Source organism: Gadus morhua, chromosome 3 (assembly GCF_902167405.1).
Source record: "Gadus morhua chromosome 3, gadMor3.0, whole genome shotgun sequence".
NCBI lineage: Eukaryota > Metazoa > Chordata > Actinopteri > Gadiformes > Gadidae > Gadus > Gadus morhua.
In genome coordinates, this window is record NC_044050.1 from 30,580,276 (window position 1) to 30,597,037 (window position 16,762).

The window sequence follows — 16,762 nt, forward strand, 5'->3', positions numbered from 1 at the left end:
GCTACAGCAATACCAGGACTCCATCAAAGCTCATAAGGCCGGTCGGCCGGTGAACCTGTCGGAGCTCCCCGTGCCACCAGGTAAACCCCTCACCTGTACACACACACACACACACACACACACACACACACACACACACACACACACACACACACACACACACACACACACACACACACACTGTACAGGATGGGAACTGCAACCTAGGGCTGTCTTAATACTTACTACATACTTTACTGTTGTATTAAGTATTAATTAATTAGTTACTCTAACTAACTACTCAGCTGTACTAATGACTAACTACTCAGCTATACTAATAACTACTCTAACTTACTACTCAGCTATACTAATGACCAACTACTCTAACTAACTACTCAGCTATACTAATAACTACTCTAACTTACTACTCAGCTATACTAATGACCAACTACTCTAACTAACTACTCAGCTATACTAATGACTAACTACTCTAACTAACTACTCAGCTATACTAATGACTAACTACTCTAACTAACTACTCAGCTATACTGATAACTAACTACTCTAACTAACTACTCAGCTATACTAATGACCAACTACTCTAACTACTCAGCTATACTAATGACTAACTACTCTAACTAACTACTCAGCTATACTAATGACTAACTACTCAGCTATACTAATGACTAACTACTCTAACGAAGTACTCAGCTATACTAATGACTAACTACTCTAACTAACTACTCAGCTATACTAATGACCAACTACTCTAACTAACTACTCAGCTATACTAATGACTAACTACTCTAACTATCTACTCAACTATACTAATGACCAACTACTCTAACTAACTACTCAGCTATACTAATGACTAACTACTCTAACTAACTACTCAGCTATACTAATGACTAACTACTCTAACTAACTACTCAGCTATACTCATGACTAACTACTCTAACTAACTACTCAGCTATACTAATGACTAACTACTCTAACTAACTACTCAGCTATACTAATGAAAGGAACGGGGGCTACAATAGAAAAACTGTAAATCAGCCGCACTGCAGAGAACTGAAAAATTAGTAAATGCACGCACGTACATAACATGTTTTATTCATAAATAAAGGAGACTTTAGTGCAGTGAGGTGCACCCTGATAAAGGACTCACTAGTGAGGTGCACCCTGATAAAGGACTCACTAGTGAGGTGCACCTGATAAAGGGGTCACTAGTGAGGTGCACCCTGATAAAGGTGTCACTAGTGAGGTGCACCCTGATAAAGGTTTCATTAGTGAGGGTGCACCCTGATAAAGGTTTCATTAGTGAGGGTGCACCCTGATAAAGGTTTCATTAGTGAGGTGCACCCTGATAAAGGTGTCACTAGTGAGGTGCACCCTGATAAAGGTTTCATTAGTGAGGGTGCACCCTGATAAAGGTTTCATTAGTGAGGGTGCACCCTGATAAAGGTTTCATTAGTGAGGGTGCACCCTGATAAAGGGGTCACTAGTGAGGTGCACCCTGATAAAGGTGTCACTAGTGAGGTGCACCCTGATAAAGGTTTCATTAGTGAGGGTGCACCCTGATAAAGGTTTCATTAGTGAGGGTGCACCCTGATAAAGGTTTCATTAGTGAGGTGCACCCTGATAAAGGTGTCACTAGTGAGGTGCACCCTGATAAAGGTGTCATTAGTGAGGTGCACCCTGATAAAGGACTCACTAGTGAGGTGCACCCTGATAAAGGTGTCATTAGTGAGGTGCACCCTGATAAAGGACTCACTAGTGAGGTGCACCCTGATAAAGGTTTCACTGGGAGGTGCACCCTGATAAAGGTTTCACTAGTGAGGTGCACCCTGATAAAGGTTTCACTGGGAGGTGCACTCTGATAAAGGTGTCACTAGTGAGGTGCACCCTGATAAAGTAAATGACATACAGTAAATGTCTCATGCATCTCCAGCATCAATGTGAGATGGAGTCGAGGATGTCTCACTGGCGAGGTTGGTAACTGTGTGTGTGTGTGTGTGTGTGTGTGTGTGTGTGTGTGTGTGTGTACACTCTATCCTATAGGCTGTCCACCACTCCAGGGTTTAGACGTTGGGCAGCAGAATTTCATGGGTGTCATGGAAACAGCCATGAAATTAGCCAATCAGGAGGCAGATGTGGAAGAGGACAGCCATGCAGACGCTGCAAAGGTAAAATCACTACCCACAACCAACTACAACTACCCACAACTAACTACAGAATGTTAATCTCTCTCTCTCTCTCTTCTCTCTTCTCTCTTCTCTCAGCCGATCGCTCGGCCCCAGGCTCCCAAAGCCCCAGCCGTCCCCTCTCAGGCCCCCGCCAAGATGGGAGCTAAAGGTGTGTGCTGGTGGGTGGGGTGGGGGTGGAGGAAAGTGATGGATATGAGCGAGCAGATGAAGCAGAGAGTCACTCTGTCGTTCTCCTTCGCTTCCAGCTCAGCAGCAGCTGGATTTCTTATTGCTACGACGACAAGGACTGACCAATGCAGCACTGCGGTCGAAGCAGATGAAGGTAGACCCCCCCTGACCCCTGACCCTGAACCCTGACCTCTGACCCGGGGGTTGTTACGGTCCCTTTGGTGCTGCTCTCCAGGATCCATATGATTCCCTCCATTGTGTGTCTGATCCTTTAGCTGCTGCCCTGGCAGTGATCTGTGGTTGGCAGTGATCTGTGGTTGGCAGTGATCTGTGGTTGGCAGTGATCTGTGGTTGGCAGTGATCTGTGGTTGGCAGTGATCTGTGGTTGGCAGTGATCTGTGGTTGGCAGTGATCTGTGGTTGGCAGTGATCTGTGGTTGGTGTCTCTTCCCCGGCCAGGACCTCCAGGGGGCGACGCAGCACCTCCGGCACGCCAAGGGGCTGGACGCCATGATCACCGCCGCTAGAGCCGGCCTCCCCGTGGACATCTCACAGGTGTGTGTGTGTGTGTGTGTGTGTGTGTGTGTGTGTGTGTGTGTGTGTGTGTGTGTGTGTGTGTGTGTGTGTGTGTGTGTGTGTGTGTGTGTGTGTGTGTGTGTGTGTGTGTGTGTGTGTGTGTGTGTGTTTAAAAACTGGCAGTCCTTAGCACCTCCTGCTCCACAATGCTGTATCCACACCGGCAGACAGGAACACCTCCTCATGATCCGTCTCCTCCTGACTGTAGTCCACGTCCTCTTCTCTCTCATTGAGGCCTCTGGCTTAGAGGAGCTTCACTCTTAGAGGAGCTTCACTCTTAGAGGAGGTTCACTCTTAGAGGAGGTTCACTCTTAGAGAAGCTTCACTCTTAGAGGAGCTTCACTCTTAGAGGAGGTTCACTCTCATGGAGGTTCACTCTCATGGAGGTTCACTCTCATGGAGCTTCACTCTCATGGAGCTTCACTCTCATGGAGGTTCACTCTCATGGAGATTCACTCTTAGAGGAGCTTCACTCTTAGAGGAGGTTCACTCTTAGAGGAGGTTCACTCTCATGGAGGTTCACTCTTGGAGGAGGTTCACTCTTAGAGGAGCTTCACTCTTAGAGGAGGTTCACTCTTAGAGGAGGTTCACTCTCAAGGATGTTCACTCTTAGAGGAGGTTCACTCTTAGAGGAGCTTCACTCTTAGAGGAGCTTCACTCTTAGAGGAGGTTCACTCTCACGGAGGTTCACTCTTAGAGGAGGTTCACTCTTAGAGGAGGTTCACTCTTAGAGGAGCTTCACTCTTAGAGGAGCTTCACTCTCATGGAGGTTCACTCTTAGAGGAGCTTCACTCTTAGAGGAGCTTCACTCTCATGGAGGTTCACTCTTAGAGGAGCTTCACTCTTCGAGGAGCTTCACTCTTCGAGGAGCTTCACTCTTCGAGGAGCTTCACTCTTGGAGGAGGTTCACTCTTGGAGGAGGTTCACTCTCAGAGGAGGTTCACTCTTAGAGGAGGTTCACTCTCATGGAGGTTCACTCTCATGGAGGTTCACTCTTAAAGGAGGTTCACTCTTAGAGGAGGTTCACTCTCATGGAGGTTCACTCTTAGAGGAGCTTCACTCTTAGAGGAGGTTCTCTCTTAGAGGAGCTTCACTCTTAGAGGAGGTTCACTCTTAGAGGAGGTTCACTCTTAGAGGAGGTTCACTCTCATCCTATCAGAGGACGATGCTTTAGATTAAAGGGTCCGCCGATCGGCATTCATGACTCCTATCATTTCTGTTGAAGAATTTTGATATTTTGGGCAATTTCATAAAATAAAATGTAGAGGTAAAATACATTAACTTACCTCAACCTGCGCTCTCTCTCCTCTCTCCCCCTCTCTCCTCTCTCCCTCTCTCTTCTGTCTCCTCACCCTACCCTCTATCCTCTCTCACCCTCTATCCCCTCTCTCCCCTCTCCTCACCCTACCCTCTCTCTCCCCTCTCACCCTCTCTCCTCACCCTACCCTCTCTCACCCTCTCTCCTCTCCCCTCTCTCCTCTCTCTCCTCTCTCTCCCCTCTCTCCTCTCTCTCACCCTCTCTCCCCTCTCTCCTCCCCTCTCTCTCACCCTCTCTCCTCTCTCTCACCCTCTCTCCCCTCCTCTCTCTCACCCTCTCTCCTCTCCCCTCTCTCTCCCCTCTCTCCTCTCCTCTCTCCTCTCTCCTCTCTCTCACCGTCTCAACCTCTCTCTCTCTCTCTCTCTCTCTCTCTCTCTCTCTCTCTCTCTCTCTCTCTCTCTCTCTCTCTCTCTCTCTCTCTCTCTCTCTCTCTCTCTCTCTCTCTCTCTCTCTCTCTCTCTCTCACTCTCTCACCCTCTCTCCTCTCCTCTCTCTCACCCTCTCTCCTCTCTTCTCTCTCACCCTCTCTCCTCTCCCTTCTCTCTCCCCTCTCTCCTCTCCTCTCTCCTCTCTCTCACCGTCTCAACCTCTCTCTCTCTCACCCTCTCACCCTCTCTCCTCTCCTCTCTCTCACCCTCTCTCCTCTCTTCTCTCTCACCCTCTCTCCTCTCCCTTCTCTCTCCCCTCTCTCCTCTCCTCTCTCCTCTCTCTCACCGTCTCAACCTCTCTCTCTCTCTCTCTCTCTCTCTCTCTCTCTCTCTCTCTCTCTCTCTCTCTCTCTCTCTCTCTCTCTCTCTCTCTCTCTCTCTCTCTCTCTCTCTCACCCTCTCTCCTCTCTTCTCTCTCACCCTCTCTCCTCTCTTCTCTCTCACCCTCTCCCCTCTCTCCTCTCTCACCCTCTCTTCTCTCTCCTCTCTCCCTCTCTTCACTCTCTCCCCCTCTCCTCTCTCCCCTCTCTCTCCCACTCTCCCCTCCCCAGGTTCCTGACGCTCCGGTCTTTGAGGAGGCCTTCTCCCTGGGCCGCCCCCGGACCCCCCTGTCCCCCCGCTCCGGGGCGCAGTACCAGCAGCTGATGGAGCTCCTGAGGAAGCAGCACCAGGTCAGAGCCAGCACAGCCCCTTGTCCACTGGGCCCCTGGTCCACTGGTCACTGGGCCACCGGTCCACTGGGCCCCTGGTCCACTGGGCCCCTGATCCACTGGGCCACTGGTCCACTGGTCCACTGGGCCACTGGGCCCCTGGGCGTGGTTTCTCCCTGGGCGCGGGTTCTCCCTGGGCGCGGGTTCTCCCTGGGCGCGGGTTCTCCCTGGGCGTGGGTTCTCCTCTTTAGTGGTCCCTGCTCCCTACATCATGACGCCCTTGCTGTGTTTGGACCAATGAGGCGCTACCTCTCCTCTCTCACTGTAGTCTTAAACCTTCCACCTCGTTCTGTTACAGAAATGCCGCGGCTACTGCAAGCAGTTCACCCAGATAGGAAACCTGGCCGAGACACTCAAGTAAGAGACACGTCTGTGTGGGTTTAAAACTGGTCAATGATCTGAATAAGGTCATGAGGAAGGGGAGCTGGTCCCGCCTCCAGTTCATCAGGAAGTGGAGCTGGGCCCGCCTCCAGTTCATCAGGAAGTGGAGCTGGGCCCGCCTCCATTTCATCAGGTAGTGGAGCTGGGCCCGCCTCCAGTTCATGAGGAAGTGGAGCTGGGCCCGCCTCCAGTTCATCAGGAAGTGGAGCTTGGCCCGCCTCCAGTTCATCAGGAAGTGGAGCTGGGCCCGCCTCCAGTTCATCAGGAAGTGGAGCTGGGCCCGCCTCCAGTTCATGAGGAAGTGGAGCTGGGCCCGCCTCCAGTTCATGAGGAAGTGGAGCTGGGCCCGCCTCCAGTTCATCAGGAAGTGGAGCTGGGCCCGCCTCCAGTTCATGAGGAAGTGGAGCTTGGCCCGCCTCCAGTTCATCAGGAAGTGGAGCTGGGCCCGCCTCCAGTTCATCAGGAAGTGGAGCTGGGCCCGCCTCCAGTTCATGAGGAAGTGGAGCTGGGCCCGCCTCCAGTTCATGAGGAAGTGGAGCTGGGCCCGCCTCCAGTTCATCAGGAAGTGGAGCTGGGCCCGCCTCCAGTTCATGAGGAAGTGGAGCTGGGCCCGCCTCCAGTTCATGAGGAAGTGGCGCTCGGCCCGCCTCCAGCTGCCTTGGCTTGTTGTACCACGGCCCATTCAGCTGTCATCTCTCTCCACCTCTCCCTGTCTCTGGTCTCTCTCCACCTCTCCCTGTCTCTGGTCTCTCCCTCCACCTCTCCCTCTCTCTGGTCTCTCCCTCCACCTCTCCCTGTCTCCGGTCTCTCCCTCCACCTCTCCCTGTCTCTGGTCTCTCCCTCCACCTCTCCCTGTCTCTGGTCTCTCCCTCCACCTCTCCCTGTCTCCGGTCTCTCCCTCCACCTCTCCCTGTCTCTGGTCTCTCCCTCCACCTCTCCCTGTCTCTGGTCTCTCTCCACCTCTCCCTCCACCTCTCCCTGTCTCTGGTCTCTCCCTCCACCTCTCCCTGTCTCTGGTCTCTCCCCTCAGGTGTGAGAGGCTGGCCGAGGAGTGCATGAAGAGCGTGGAGGTGCTGAAGAGGGCCCACGCCCAGGGCCACGGGGCCCCCCGGGCGCGCCACGAGGAGCGGACCCTCAACGTGATCAGGTCAGCCCCCCCTCAGTAACCAATGAGGCGCCCTCAGGCACTGGGGCTCTCTAGACGGCAGAGCTCTGGGTGTGTGGGAGGGCGCAGGCAGGGGGGGCCGCCCAGGGTGACGGAGGTGCTGGTGGGGTTCGGGGTGACGGAGGTCCTGGTGATGGAGGTCCTGCTGACGGAGGTCCTGGTGGGGCTCGGGGTGACGGAGGTCCTGGTGGTGCTCAGGGTGACGGAGGTCCTGCTGACGGAGGTCCTGCTGACGGAGGTCCTGCTGACGGAGGTCCTGGTGGAGCTCGGGGTGACGGAGGTCTACTTTGTGTTTCCCTCCAGGGTGAACCCCGACCTGTCGATGAACGACATGATGCTTCACATCATCAGAGGCATCAATCTACCCACCCCTTCAGGTGTGTGTGTGTGTGTGTGTGTGTGTGTGTGTGTGTGTGTGTGTGTGTGTGTGTGTGTGTGTGTGTGTGTGTGTGTGTGTGTGTGTGTGTGTGTCTCTAATCCTCCTCCTCTGTCCCCAGGCGTCTCTTCCAGCGATCTGGACTCTAGTGTGAAGTTTGAGTTTCCTTTCCCAAGTGTGGTGAGAGACTGCAGCTCACTAATGACACAGCACCACCTATCTGCACCACCTCTATCTGCACCACCACCTCTATCTGCACCACCACCTCTATCTGCACCACCTCTATCTGCACCACCCCCTCTATCTGCACCACCTCTATCTGCACCACCTCTATCTGCACCACCTCTATCTGCACCACCTGCTCTATCTGCACCACCTCTATCTGCACCACCACCTCTATCTGCACCACCTCTATCTGCACCACCTCTATCTGCACCACCTCTATATGCACTACCTCTATCTGCACCACCTCTATCTGCACCACCTCTATCTGCACCACCACCTCTATCTGCACCACCTCTATCTGCACCACCACCTCTATCTGCACCACCTCTATCTGCACCACCTCTATCTGCACCACCTCTATCTGCACCACCACCTCTAACTGCACCACCTCTATCTGCACCACCACCTCTATCCGCACCACCACCTCTATCTGCACCACCACCTCTATCTGCACCACCTGCTCTATATGCACTACCTCTATCTGCTCCACCTCTATCTGTACCACCACCTCTATCTGCACCACCTCTATATGCACCACCTGCTCTATATGCACTACCTCTATCTGCACCACCACCTCTATCTGCACCACCACCTCTATCTGCACCACCACCTCTATCTGCACCACCACCTCTATCTGCACCACCACCTCTATCTGCACCACCACCTCTATCTGCACCACCTCTATCTGCACCACCACCTCTATCTGCACCACCACCTCTATCTGTACCACCACCTCTATCTGCACCACCTGCTCTATCTGCACCACCTGCTCTATATGCACTACCTCTATCTGCACCACCTGCTCTATATGCACTACCTCTATCTGCACCACCTCTATCTGCACCACCTCTATCTGCACCACCACCTCTATCTGCACCACCACCTCTATCTGCACCACCTCTATCTGCACCACCTCTATCTGCACCACCACCTCTATCTGCACCACCTCTATCTGACCACCTCTATCTGCACCACCACCTCTATTTGCACCACCACCGCTATCTGCACCACCACCTCTATCTGTACCACCACCTCTATCTGCACCACCCCCTCTATCTGCACCACCTCTGACCCCCCCCGTGGTCCTCCAGGAGGAGGCGCAGTGTGACCGGACGGCCACGGTCCGCTCCACCTCCAGCCCCGAGTTCAACGAGAGTTTCAGGCTGAGCATCAACCGGGGCCACCGAGTGTTCAGACGGCTGAGCAAGGGCATCAGGCTGGAGGTCCTCCACAAGGGGTGGGCCACGCACGCACACACACGCGCGCACACACACACACACACACACACACACACACACACACACACACACACACACACACACACACACACACACACACACACACACACACACACACACACACACACACACACACACACACACACACACACACACAGTCACTCAGACACAGTCACACACACACAGACACACACACACAGTCACACACACACAGACACACACACACAGTCACACACACACAGACACACACACACAGACACACACACCCACCACCACCACCACCACCACACACACAATCACACACAGTCACACACACACACCTCCACCACCACCACCACACACACACACACGCACGCACGCGCGCGCGCCTCCACCACCACACACAGACCCCGATGGCAGTCCCAGGCTCCTCCTCCTCCTGTAACAGTGACGGTGGTCCCAGGCTCCTCCTCCTGTAACAGTGACGGTGGTCCCAGGCTCCTCCTCCTGTAACAGTGACGGTGGTCCCAGGCTCCTCCTCCTGTAACAGTGACGGTGGTCCCAGGCTCCTCCTCCTGTAACAGTGACGGTGGTCCCAGGCTCCTCCTCCAGTGACGGTGGTCCCAGGCTCCTCCTCCCGTAACCGTTGTGTGTTGTCCGTCCGTCTGACAGAGGCCTATTCAAGACGGACAAGGTGGTGGGCGGCGCCCAGCTGAAGATGGACGCCCTGGAGAACCAATGCGAGGTCCGGGAGATCCTGGAGGTACCGGCGGCGACACACACTCTGCACATGCTCAGAGAGTCCCCACTGACCCCCCCCCCCCTCCACTGACCCCGCCCCACTGCCCCCCCCGCCCCACTGACCCCCACCCCACTGACCCCGCCCCCTCCACTGACCCCGCCCCACTGCCCCCCCCGCCCCACTGACCCCCACCCCACTGACCCCGCCCCCTCCACTGACCCCCTCCCACTGACCCCCTCCCACTGACCCCCTCCCACTGACCCCCCCCCCACTGACCCCACCCCTCCCACTGACCCCCCCCCCACTGACCCCGCCCCTCCCACTGACCCCCCCCCCCCCCACTGACCCCGCCCCTCCCACTGACCCCCCCCACTGACCCCGCCCCTCCCACTGACCCCCCCCCCCACTTACCCTCTCACCACTGACCCCCCCCCCCCCCCCCCACTGACCCCGCCCCTCCCACTGACCCCCGACCCCCCCCCCCCCCCCCTGACCCTGACCTCTGTCCCAGGTGCTGGACGGCCGGCGGCCCACCGGGGGGAAGCTGGAGGTCCGCCTGCAGCTGCGGGAGCCCCTGGGGGGGGCGCAGCTGCAGGCGGTGACGGAGAAGTGGCTGGTGCTGGAGCCGCCGCCCCCCTCCCCCACCAAGAGGCCCAAGGACCGGGTGAGCGCTCCTCGTTGATCGGCCCCTCATTGATCGGTTCATTATTGATCTGTTCCTAATTAAACAGTTCCTAATTAAACGGTTCCTGATTGAACAGGTCCTAATTGATCGCTTCCTAATTCATCAGTTCCTTATTGATCGGTTTCTTTTTGATTGGTTCATTATTTCAACACCCTCAATCATTTGAGATTTGGATTTAATAAAAAATTTAAGAAGTAGAAAATCCAATTTACATTTAAACAAAGCTCTCAAATCAATAATATTTAAATCAAATATAATAGATGAGACGGACATGAGATTTATTGTTTTTTTAGGCATGTTGAGATCCATGTTCTGTTGCTCTGGTTCTATGGTACCCCCCCTCCCATCCCCTGTGTTCTGTTGCTCTGTGTTCTGTTGCTCTGTGTTCTGTTGCTCTGTGTTCTGTTGCTCTGTGTTCTGTTGCTCTGGTCTTACAGTGACCCCTCTGTGTTCTGTTGCTCTGTGTTCTGTTGCTCTGTGCTCTGTTGCTCTGTGTTCTGTTGCTCTGTGTTCTGTTGCTCTGTGTTCTGTTGCTCTGTGTTCTGTTGCTCTGTGTTCTGTTGCTCTGTGTTCTGTTGCTCTGGTCTTACAGTGACCCCTCTGTGTTCTGTTGCTCTGTGTTCTGTTGCTCTGGTCTTACAGTGACCCCTCTGTGTTCTGTTGCTCTGTGTTCTGTTGCTCTGGTCTTACAGTGACCCCTCTGTGTTCTGTTGCTCTGTGTTCTGTTGCTCTGTTCTTACAGTGACCCCTCTGTGTTCTGTTGCTCGGTGTTCTGTTGCTCTGGTCTTACAGTGACCCCTCTGTGTTCTGTTGCTCTGTGTTCTGTTGCTCTGTGTTCTGTTGCTCTGTGTTCTGTTGCTCTGTGTTCTGTTGCTCTGTGTTCTGTTGCTCTGTGTTGTGTTGCTCTGTGTTGTGTTGCTCTGGTCTTACAGTGACCCCTCTGTGTTCTGTTGCTCTGTGTTCTGTTGCTCTGGTCTTACAGTGACCCCTCTGTGTTCTGTTGCTCTGTGTTCTGTTGCTCTGTGTTCTGTTGCTCTGTGTTCTGTTGCTCTGTGTTGTGTTGCTCTGTGTTGTGTTGCTCTGGTCTTAAAGTGACCCCTCTGTGTTCTGTTGCTCTTTGTTCTGTTGCTCTGGTCTTACAGTGACCCCTCTGTGTTCTGTTGCTCTGTGTTCTGTTGCTCTGTGTTCTGTTGCTCTGTGTTCTGTTGCTCTGTGTTCTGTTGCTCTGTGTTGTGTTGCTCTGTGTTGTGTTGCTCTGGTCTTACAGTGACCCCTCTGTGTTCTGTTGCTCTGTGTTCTGTTGCTCTGGTCTTACAGTGACCCCTCTGTGTTCTGTTGCTCTGTGTTCTGTTGCTCTGGTCTTACAGTGACCCCTCTGTGTTCTGTTGCTCTGTGTTGTGTTGCTCTGGTCTTACAGTGACCCCTCTCTCCGCAGGCTCCCCCTTCCCCCCGCTCCGGGCCGCGGGGTGCCCCCCCCCCCAGCAGCTCCCCTCCGAAGTACAGCCTCCACAGCTTCAGCCTGCTGCACCACGAGAAGGAGGGCGTCGAGAGGAAGGTGTGTGTGTGTGTGTGTGTGTGTGTGTGTGTGTGTGTGTGTGTGTGTGTGTGTGTGTGTGTGTGTGTGTGTGTGTGTGTGTGTGTGTGTGTGTGTGTGTGTGTGTGTGTGTGTGTGTGTGTTCCTATCAGTCCATGAGCCCCACACTAGTTCATAGTAGGGGGGGAGTCACAGGCTACCTCATGATACCAATAATACACCATACGGCGATTCTGCATTAATCAATGTACTGTTAGACAATCCTATAACGATACATCACGATGTATGTCTAACGATGAATGCAGAATGACTGGGATAAGATAAAGTGCTGAACTTGGGTCTTTATTGGCAGTCCCACCGGGTTCTTCACGGCTGGCTTCAGGTCCTTTCTGGTTCAGTGTGTGGAGCCCCCTGGAGGAGCAGGGCAATCTGTTCAGAGCGCCTTCATTAACTAATTAAAGTATCGATAGAACTTCAGGAATAAAGCATGAAAATGCTTTTTGCCACATGGTGCCTCTCTCTCCCTAACGTCTCTCTCTCCCTAAGGCCTCTCCCTCCCTAAGGCCTCTCTCTCCCTAAGGCCTCTCTCTCCCTAAGGCCTCTCTCTCCCTAAGGCCTCTCTCTCCCTAAGGCCTCTCTCACCCTAAGGCCTCTCTCTCCCTAAGGCCTCTCTCTCCCTAAGGCCTCTCTCTCCCTAAGGCCTCTCTCTCCCTAAGGCCTCTCTCTCCCTAAGGCCTCTCTCTCCCTAAGGCCTCTCTCTCCCTAAGGCCTCTCTCTCCCTAAGGCCTCTCTCTCCCTAAGGCCTCTCTCTCCCTAAGGCCTCTCTCTCCCTAAGGCCTCTCCCTCCCTAACGTCTCTCTCTCCCTAACGTCTCTCTCTCCCTAAGGCCTCTCTCTCCCTAAGGCCTCTCCCTCCCTAACGTCTCTCTCTCCCTAACGTCTCTCTCTCCCTAAGGCCTCTCTCTCCCTAAGGCCTCTCTCTCCCTAACGTCTCTCTCTCCCTAAGGCCTCTCCCTCCCTAAGGCCTCTCCCTCCCTAAGGCCTCTCCCTCCCTAAGGCCTCTCTCTCCCTAAGGCCTCTCTCTCCCTAAGGCCTCTCCCTCCCTAACGTCTCTCTCTCCCTAACGTCTCTCTCTCCCTAACGTCTCTCCCTCCCTAAGGCCTCTCCCTCCCTAAGGCCTCTCCCTCCCTAACCCTCTCCCTCCCTAACCCCCTCCCTCCCTAACCCTCTCCCTCCCTCCCCCTCTCCCTCCACAGCTGGTGGAGTACAAGAGGATCCGCCGCGAGCCCCCAGCCGACCTGCTCCTTCAGCACCGAGAGCTCGGCCTGCGCCTGCAGTGGCAAAAGACCCAGCTGGAGAGAGGGTCCCCCGCCCTCCTGCAGGGTAACACTCACTATAACACCCAGCTGGAGAGAGGGTCCCCCGCCCTCCTGCAGGGTAACACTCACTATAACACCCAGCTGGAGAGAGGGTCCCCCGCCCTCCTGCAGGGTAACACTCACTATAACACCCAGCTGGAGAGAGGGTCCCCCGCCCTCCTGCAGGGTAACACTCACTATAACACCCAGCTGGAGAGAGGGTCCCCCGCCCTCCTGCAGGGTAACACTCACTATAACACCCAGCTGGAGAGAGGGTCCCCCGCCCTCCTGCAGGGTAACACTCACTATAACACCCAGCTGGAGAGAGGGTCCCCCACCCTCCTGCAGGGTAACACTCACTATAACACCCAGCTGGAGAGAGGGTCCCCCGCCCTCCTGCAGGGTAACACTCACTATAACACCCAGCTGGAGAGGGTCCCCCGCCCTCCTGCAGGGTAACACTCACTATAACACCCAGCTAGAGAGGGTCCCCCGCCCTCCTGCAGGGTAACACTCACTATAACACCCAGCTGGAGAGAGGGTCCCCCGCCCTCCTGCAGGGTAACACTCACTATAACACCCAGCTAGAGAGGGTCCCCCGCCCTCCTGCAGGGTAACACTCACTATAACACCCAGCTAGAGAGGGTCCCCCGCCCTCCTGCAGGGTAACACTCACTATAACACCCAGCTAGAGAGGGTCCCCCGCCCTCCTGCAGGGTAACACTCACTATAACACCCAGCTGGAGAGAGGGTCCCCCGCCCTCCTGCAGGGTAACACTCACTATAACACCCAGCTGGAGAGAGGGTCCCCCGCCCTCCTGCAGGGTAACACTCACTATAACACCCAGCTGGAGAGAGGGTCCCCCGCCCTCCTGCAGGGTAACACTCACTATAACACCCAGCTGGAGAGAGGGTCCCCCGCCCTCCTGCAGGGTAACACTCACTATAACACCCAGCTGGAGAGAGGGTCCCCCGCCCTCCTGCAGGGTAACACTCACTATAACACCCAGCTGGAGAGAGGGTCCCCCGCCCTCCTGCAGGGTAACACTCACTATAACACCCAGCTAGAGAGGGTCCCCCACCCTCCTGCAGGGTAACACTCACTATAACACCCAGCTGGAGAGAGGGTCCCCCACCCTCCTGCAGGGTAACACTCACTATAACACCCAGCTGGAGAGAGGGTCCCCCGCCCTCCTGCAGGGTAACACTCACTATAACACCCAGCTGGAGAGAGGGTCCCCCGCCCTCCTGCAGGGTAACACTCACTATAACACCCAGCTGGAGAGGGTCCCCCGCCCTCCTGCAGGGTAACACTCACTATAACACCCAGCTGGAGAGGGTCCCCCGCCCTCCTGCAGGGTAACACTCACTATAACACCCAGCTGGAGAGAGGGTCCCCCGCCCTCCTGCAGGGTAACACTCACTATAACACCCAGCTGGAGAGAGGGTCCCCCGCCCTCCTGCAGGGTAACACTCACTATAACACCCAGCTGGAGAGGGTCCCCCGCCCTCCTGCAGGGTAACACTCACTATAACACCCAGCTGGAGAGAGGGTCCCCCGCCCTCCTGCAGGGTAACACTCACTATAACACCCAGCTAGAGAGGGTCCCCCGCCCTCCTGCAGGGTAACACTCACTATAACACCCAGCTGGAGAGAGGGTCCCCCACCCTCCTGCAGGGTAACACTCACTATAACACCCAGCTGGAGAGAGGGTCCCCCACCCTCCTGCAGGGTAACACTCACTATAACACCCAGCTGGAGAGAGGGTCCCCCGCCCTCCTGCAGGGTAACACTCACTATAACACCCAGCTAGAGAGGGTCCCCCGCCCTCCTGCAGGGTAACACTCACTATAACACCCAGCTGGAGAGAGGGTCCCCCACCCTCCTGCAGGGTAACACTCACTATAACAAGTGTTGTTCCAGTGAGATGAGGTATACTGCAATGTTAAACCTTCCTAATGGCAGTGACCTCCTCCTCCTCCAGACTACCAGGCTGTGTTGGGCCGGTTCGTTCAGGGCCTTGGTGACTCAGTGAAGAAGTTCTCCAGCCAAGGGAACCGGGTGAGTCCATGTTCAGGAGTGTGTGTGTGTGTGTGTGTGTGTGTGTGTGTGTGTGTGTGTGTGTGTGTGTGTGTGTGTGTGTGTGTGTGTGTGTGTGTGTGTGTGTGTGTGTGTGTGTGTGTGTGTGTGTGACCCTTCTGCCTCTGTTCCTGCTCCAGGAGGCTGCCAAAGAGGCCCTGGGCCGGCTGAAGTTGGTTGAGGTGGAGGTAATGGAGGCTGTTGGTTGGTCGATTGATATCGAATCTCACTCTTAATATCACTCACACTATCCGTTCCTTTCTGCCCGTTTCAGCTGGAATCTCTGAAAAGAAAGCGCCATGCATGAGTGAAGAGAAAGAGGATAACGAACGAGACACACACACACACACACACACACACACACACACACACACACACACACACACACACACACACACACACACACACACACACACACACACACACACACACACACACACACACACACACACACACACACACTCCAATGCCTTGCTTTAAGAATGTGTCCGTCAGAGTGAATCCTGTTCAGTGTGTAAGACAGGAGAGAGCGTCATCGTGGCTGTTCAGTGTGTAAGACAGGAGAGAGCGACATCGTGACTTCAGCGTCCTTTCTGCTAAGACGATTGAGTTGTTTGTGTAGAAGCTTAACGACAAAAGGCATCCTTCCTTTAGAGGCGTTTCAGCTGGGTGGGGATAACGCGCTGCTTATTTGCACTTGAAACCTAGACGAGAACACTAGCAGACAGTCTTTGTGCTTATTTTTCTATCTCTTTTTTTCATGTTGATCTCCGGCAAAGAGGTCTTATATTATAACGATGTTCATGTAACTCTTCATGTATACGTGGGCGGCAAAGCTGTCAACCAGGAGCTGAAAAAGGTGTCTTGAATAACTTCCCAAATTGAGCGTTTAATAGGATTAATCTAATCTCCCAGATCACAGTAAATGGCCCTGTATGGAGGAGATATGAGGGGGGAACCACTCCATCCCATAATGAGGGATTAGTGTTGGTGTCACCAAGGAGACGACTCATCGAGTCACAGAGCCATCTCAACGCTCTAGAGGAGGGACCTAGTGAAGGACCTAGTGAGGGACCTAGAACCTAGTGAGGATCCTAGTGAGGGACCTAGTGAGGGACCTAGAACCTAGTGAGGAACCTAGTGAGGGACCTAGTGAGGGACCTAGTGCAGTCCATAATCAAACAGAACATCTAACCTATGTGTGGAACAACCCATGATGCAATCTGTTTGTGTGCAGCGGAGGACCTCTTGAGATGGGTGATTGGCGGGTCTGTGCACCAATCGCAGCTCTGAGTCATTGTAGCAGTAAACTGTAGTATCTTGTTCTGACGCCTCTACTTAACCTCTACGAGGATCAGCGGAGGTGCAGGAGCTCTGCTGGTTCCTTTCTGCCGCCTGATGGCGGTGATGCTCTGCTGTCAGTCTGGGGGCCCTGGGTCGCTCTAAGACACAATAAGACATCATTCCTCCCTGCAGAGGAGAGCCTTCTCCCCTCTCTCCTCTGGGCTCCTCTCCTCTCTCCTCCTCTCCTCTCTCCTCTGGGCTCCTTCCCTCTCTCCTCTCTCCTCTGGGCTCCTTCCCTCTCTCCTCTGGGCTCCTCTCTTCTGGGCTCCTC

The 16,762-nt window shown here is 54.5% G+C and overlaps 1 protein-coding gene across 4 annotated transcripts in view; it reads left to right on the forward strand.

Annotated features, from left to right (window-relative positions):
* cc2d1a (coiled-coil and C2 domain containing 1A) overlaps window positions 1–16,068 on the forward strand; it is a 24,009-nt gene extending 7,941 nt beyond the window's left edge. The window contains exons 11-29 of one of the 4 annotated variants that reach the window (XM_030351098.1): window positions 8–80; window positions 2,041–2,165; window positions 2,262–2,334; window positions 2,432–2,508; window positions 2,813–2,908; window positions 5,227–5,346; window positions 5,684–5,742; window positions 6,797–6,913; window positions 7,235–7,308; window positions 7,429–7,487; window positions 8,624–8,769; window positions 9,422–9,512; window positions 10,003–10,155; window positions 11,612–11,731; window positions 12,966–13,092; window positions 15,053–15,129; window positions 15,288–15,335; window positions 15,422–15,481; window positions 15,584–16,068. In XM_030351098.1, coding sequence (XP_030206958.1) covers window positions 8–80; window positions 2,041–2,165; window positions 2,262–2,334; window positions 2,432–2,508; window positions 2,813–2,908; window positions 5,227–5,346; window positions 5,684–5,742; window positions 6,797–6,913; window positions 7,235–7,308; window positions 7,429–7,487; window positions 8,624–8,769; window positions 9,422–9,512; window positions 10,003–10,155; window positions 11,612–11,731; window positions 12,966–13,092; window positions 15,053–15,129; window positions 15,288–15,335; window positions 15,422–15,454 — 1,668 coding nt within the window. In that variant the 3' untranslated portion in view covers window positions 15,455–15,481; window positions 15,584–16,068. Of the gene's footprint in view, window positions 1–7; window positions 81–2,040; window positions 2,166–2,261; window positions 2,335–2,431; window positions 2,509–2,812; window positions 2,909–5,226; window positions 5,347–5,683; window positions 5,743–6,796; window positions 6,914–7,234; window positions 7,309–7,428; window positions 7,488–8,623; window positions 8,770–9,421; window positions 9,513–10,002; window positions 10,156–11,611; window positions 11,732–12,965; window positions 14,375–15,052; window positions 15,130–15,287 lie in introns of all 4 variants that reach the window. The other 3 variants (XR_003976117.1, XM_030351097.1, XM_030351096.1) reach the window with 3 other exon arrangements.
* Window positions 16,069–16,762: the final 694 nt, after the last annotated feature.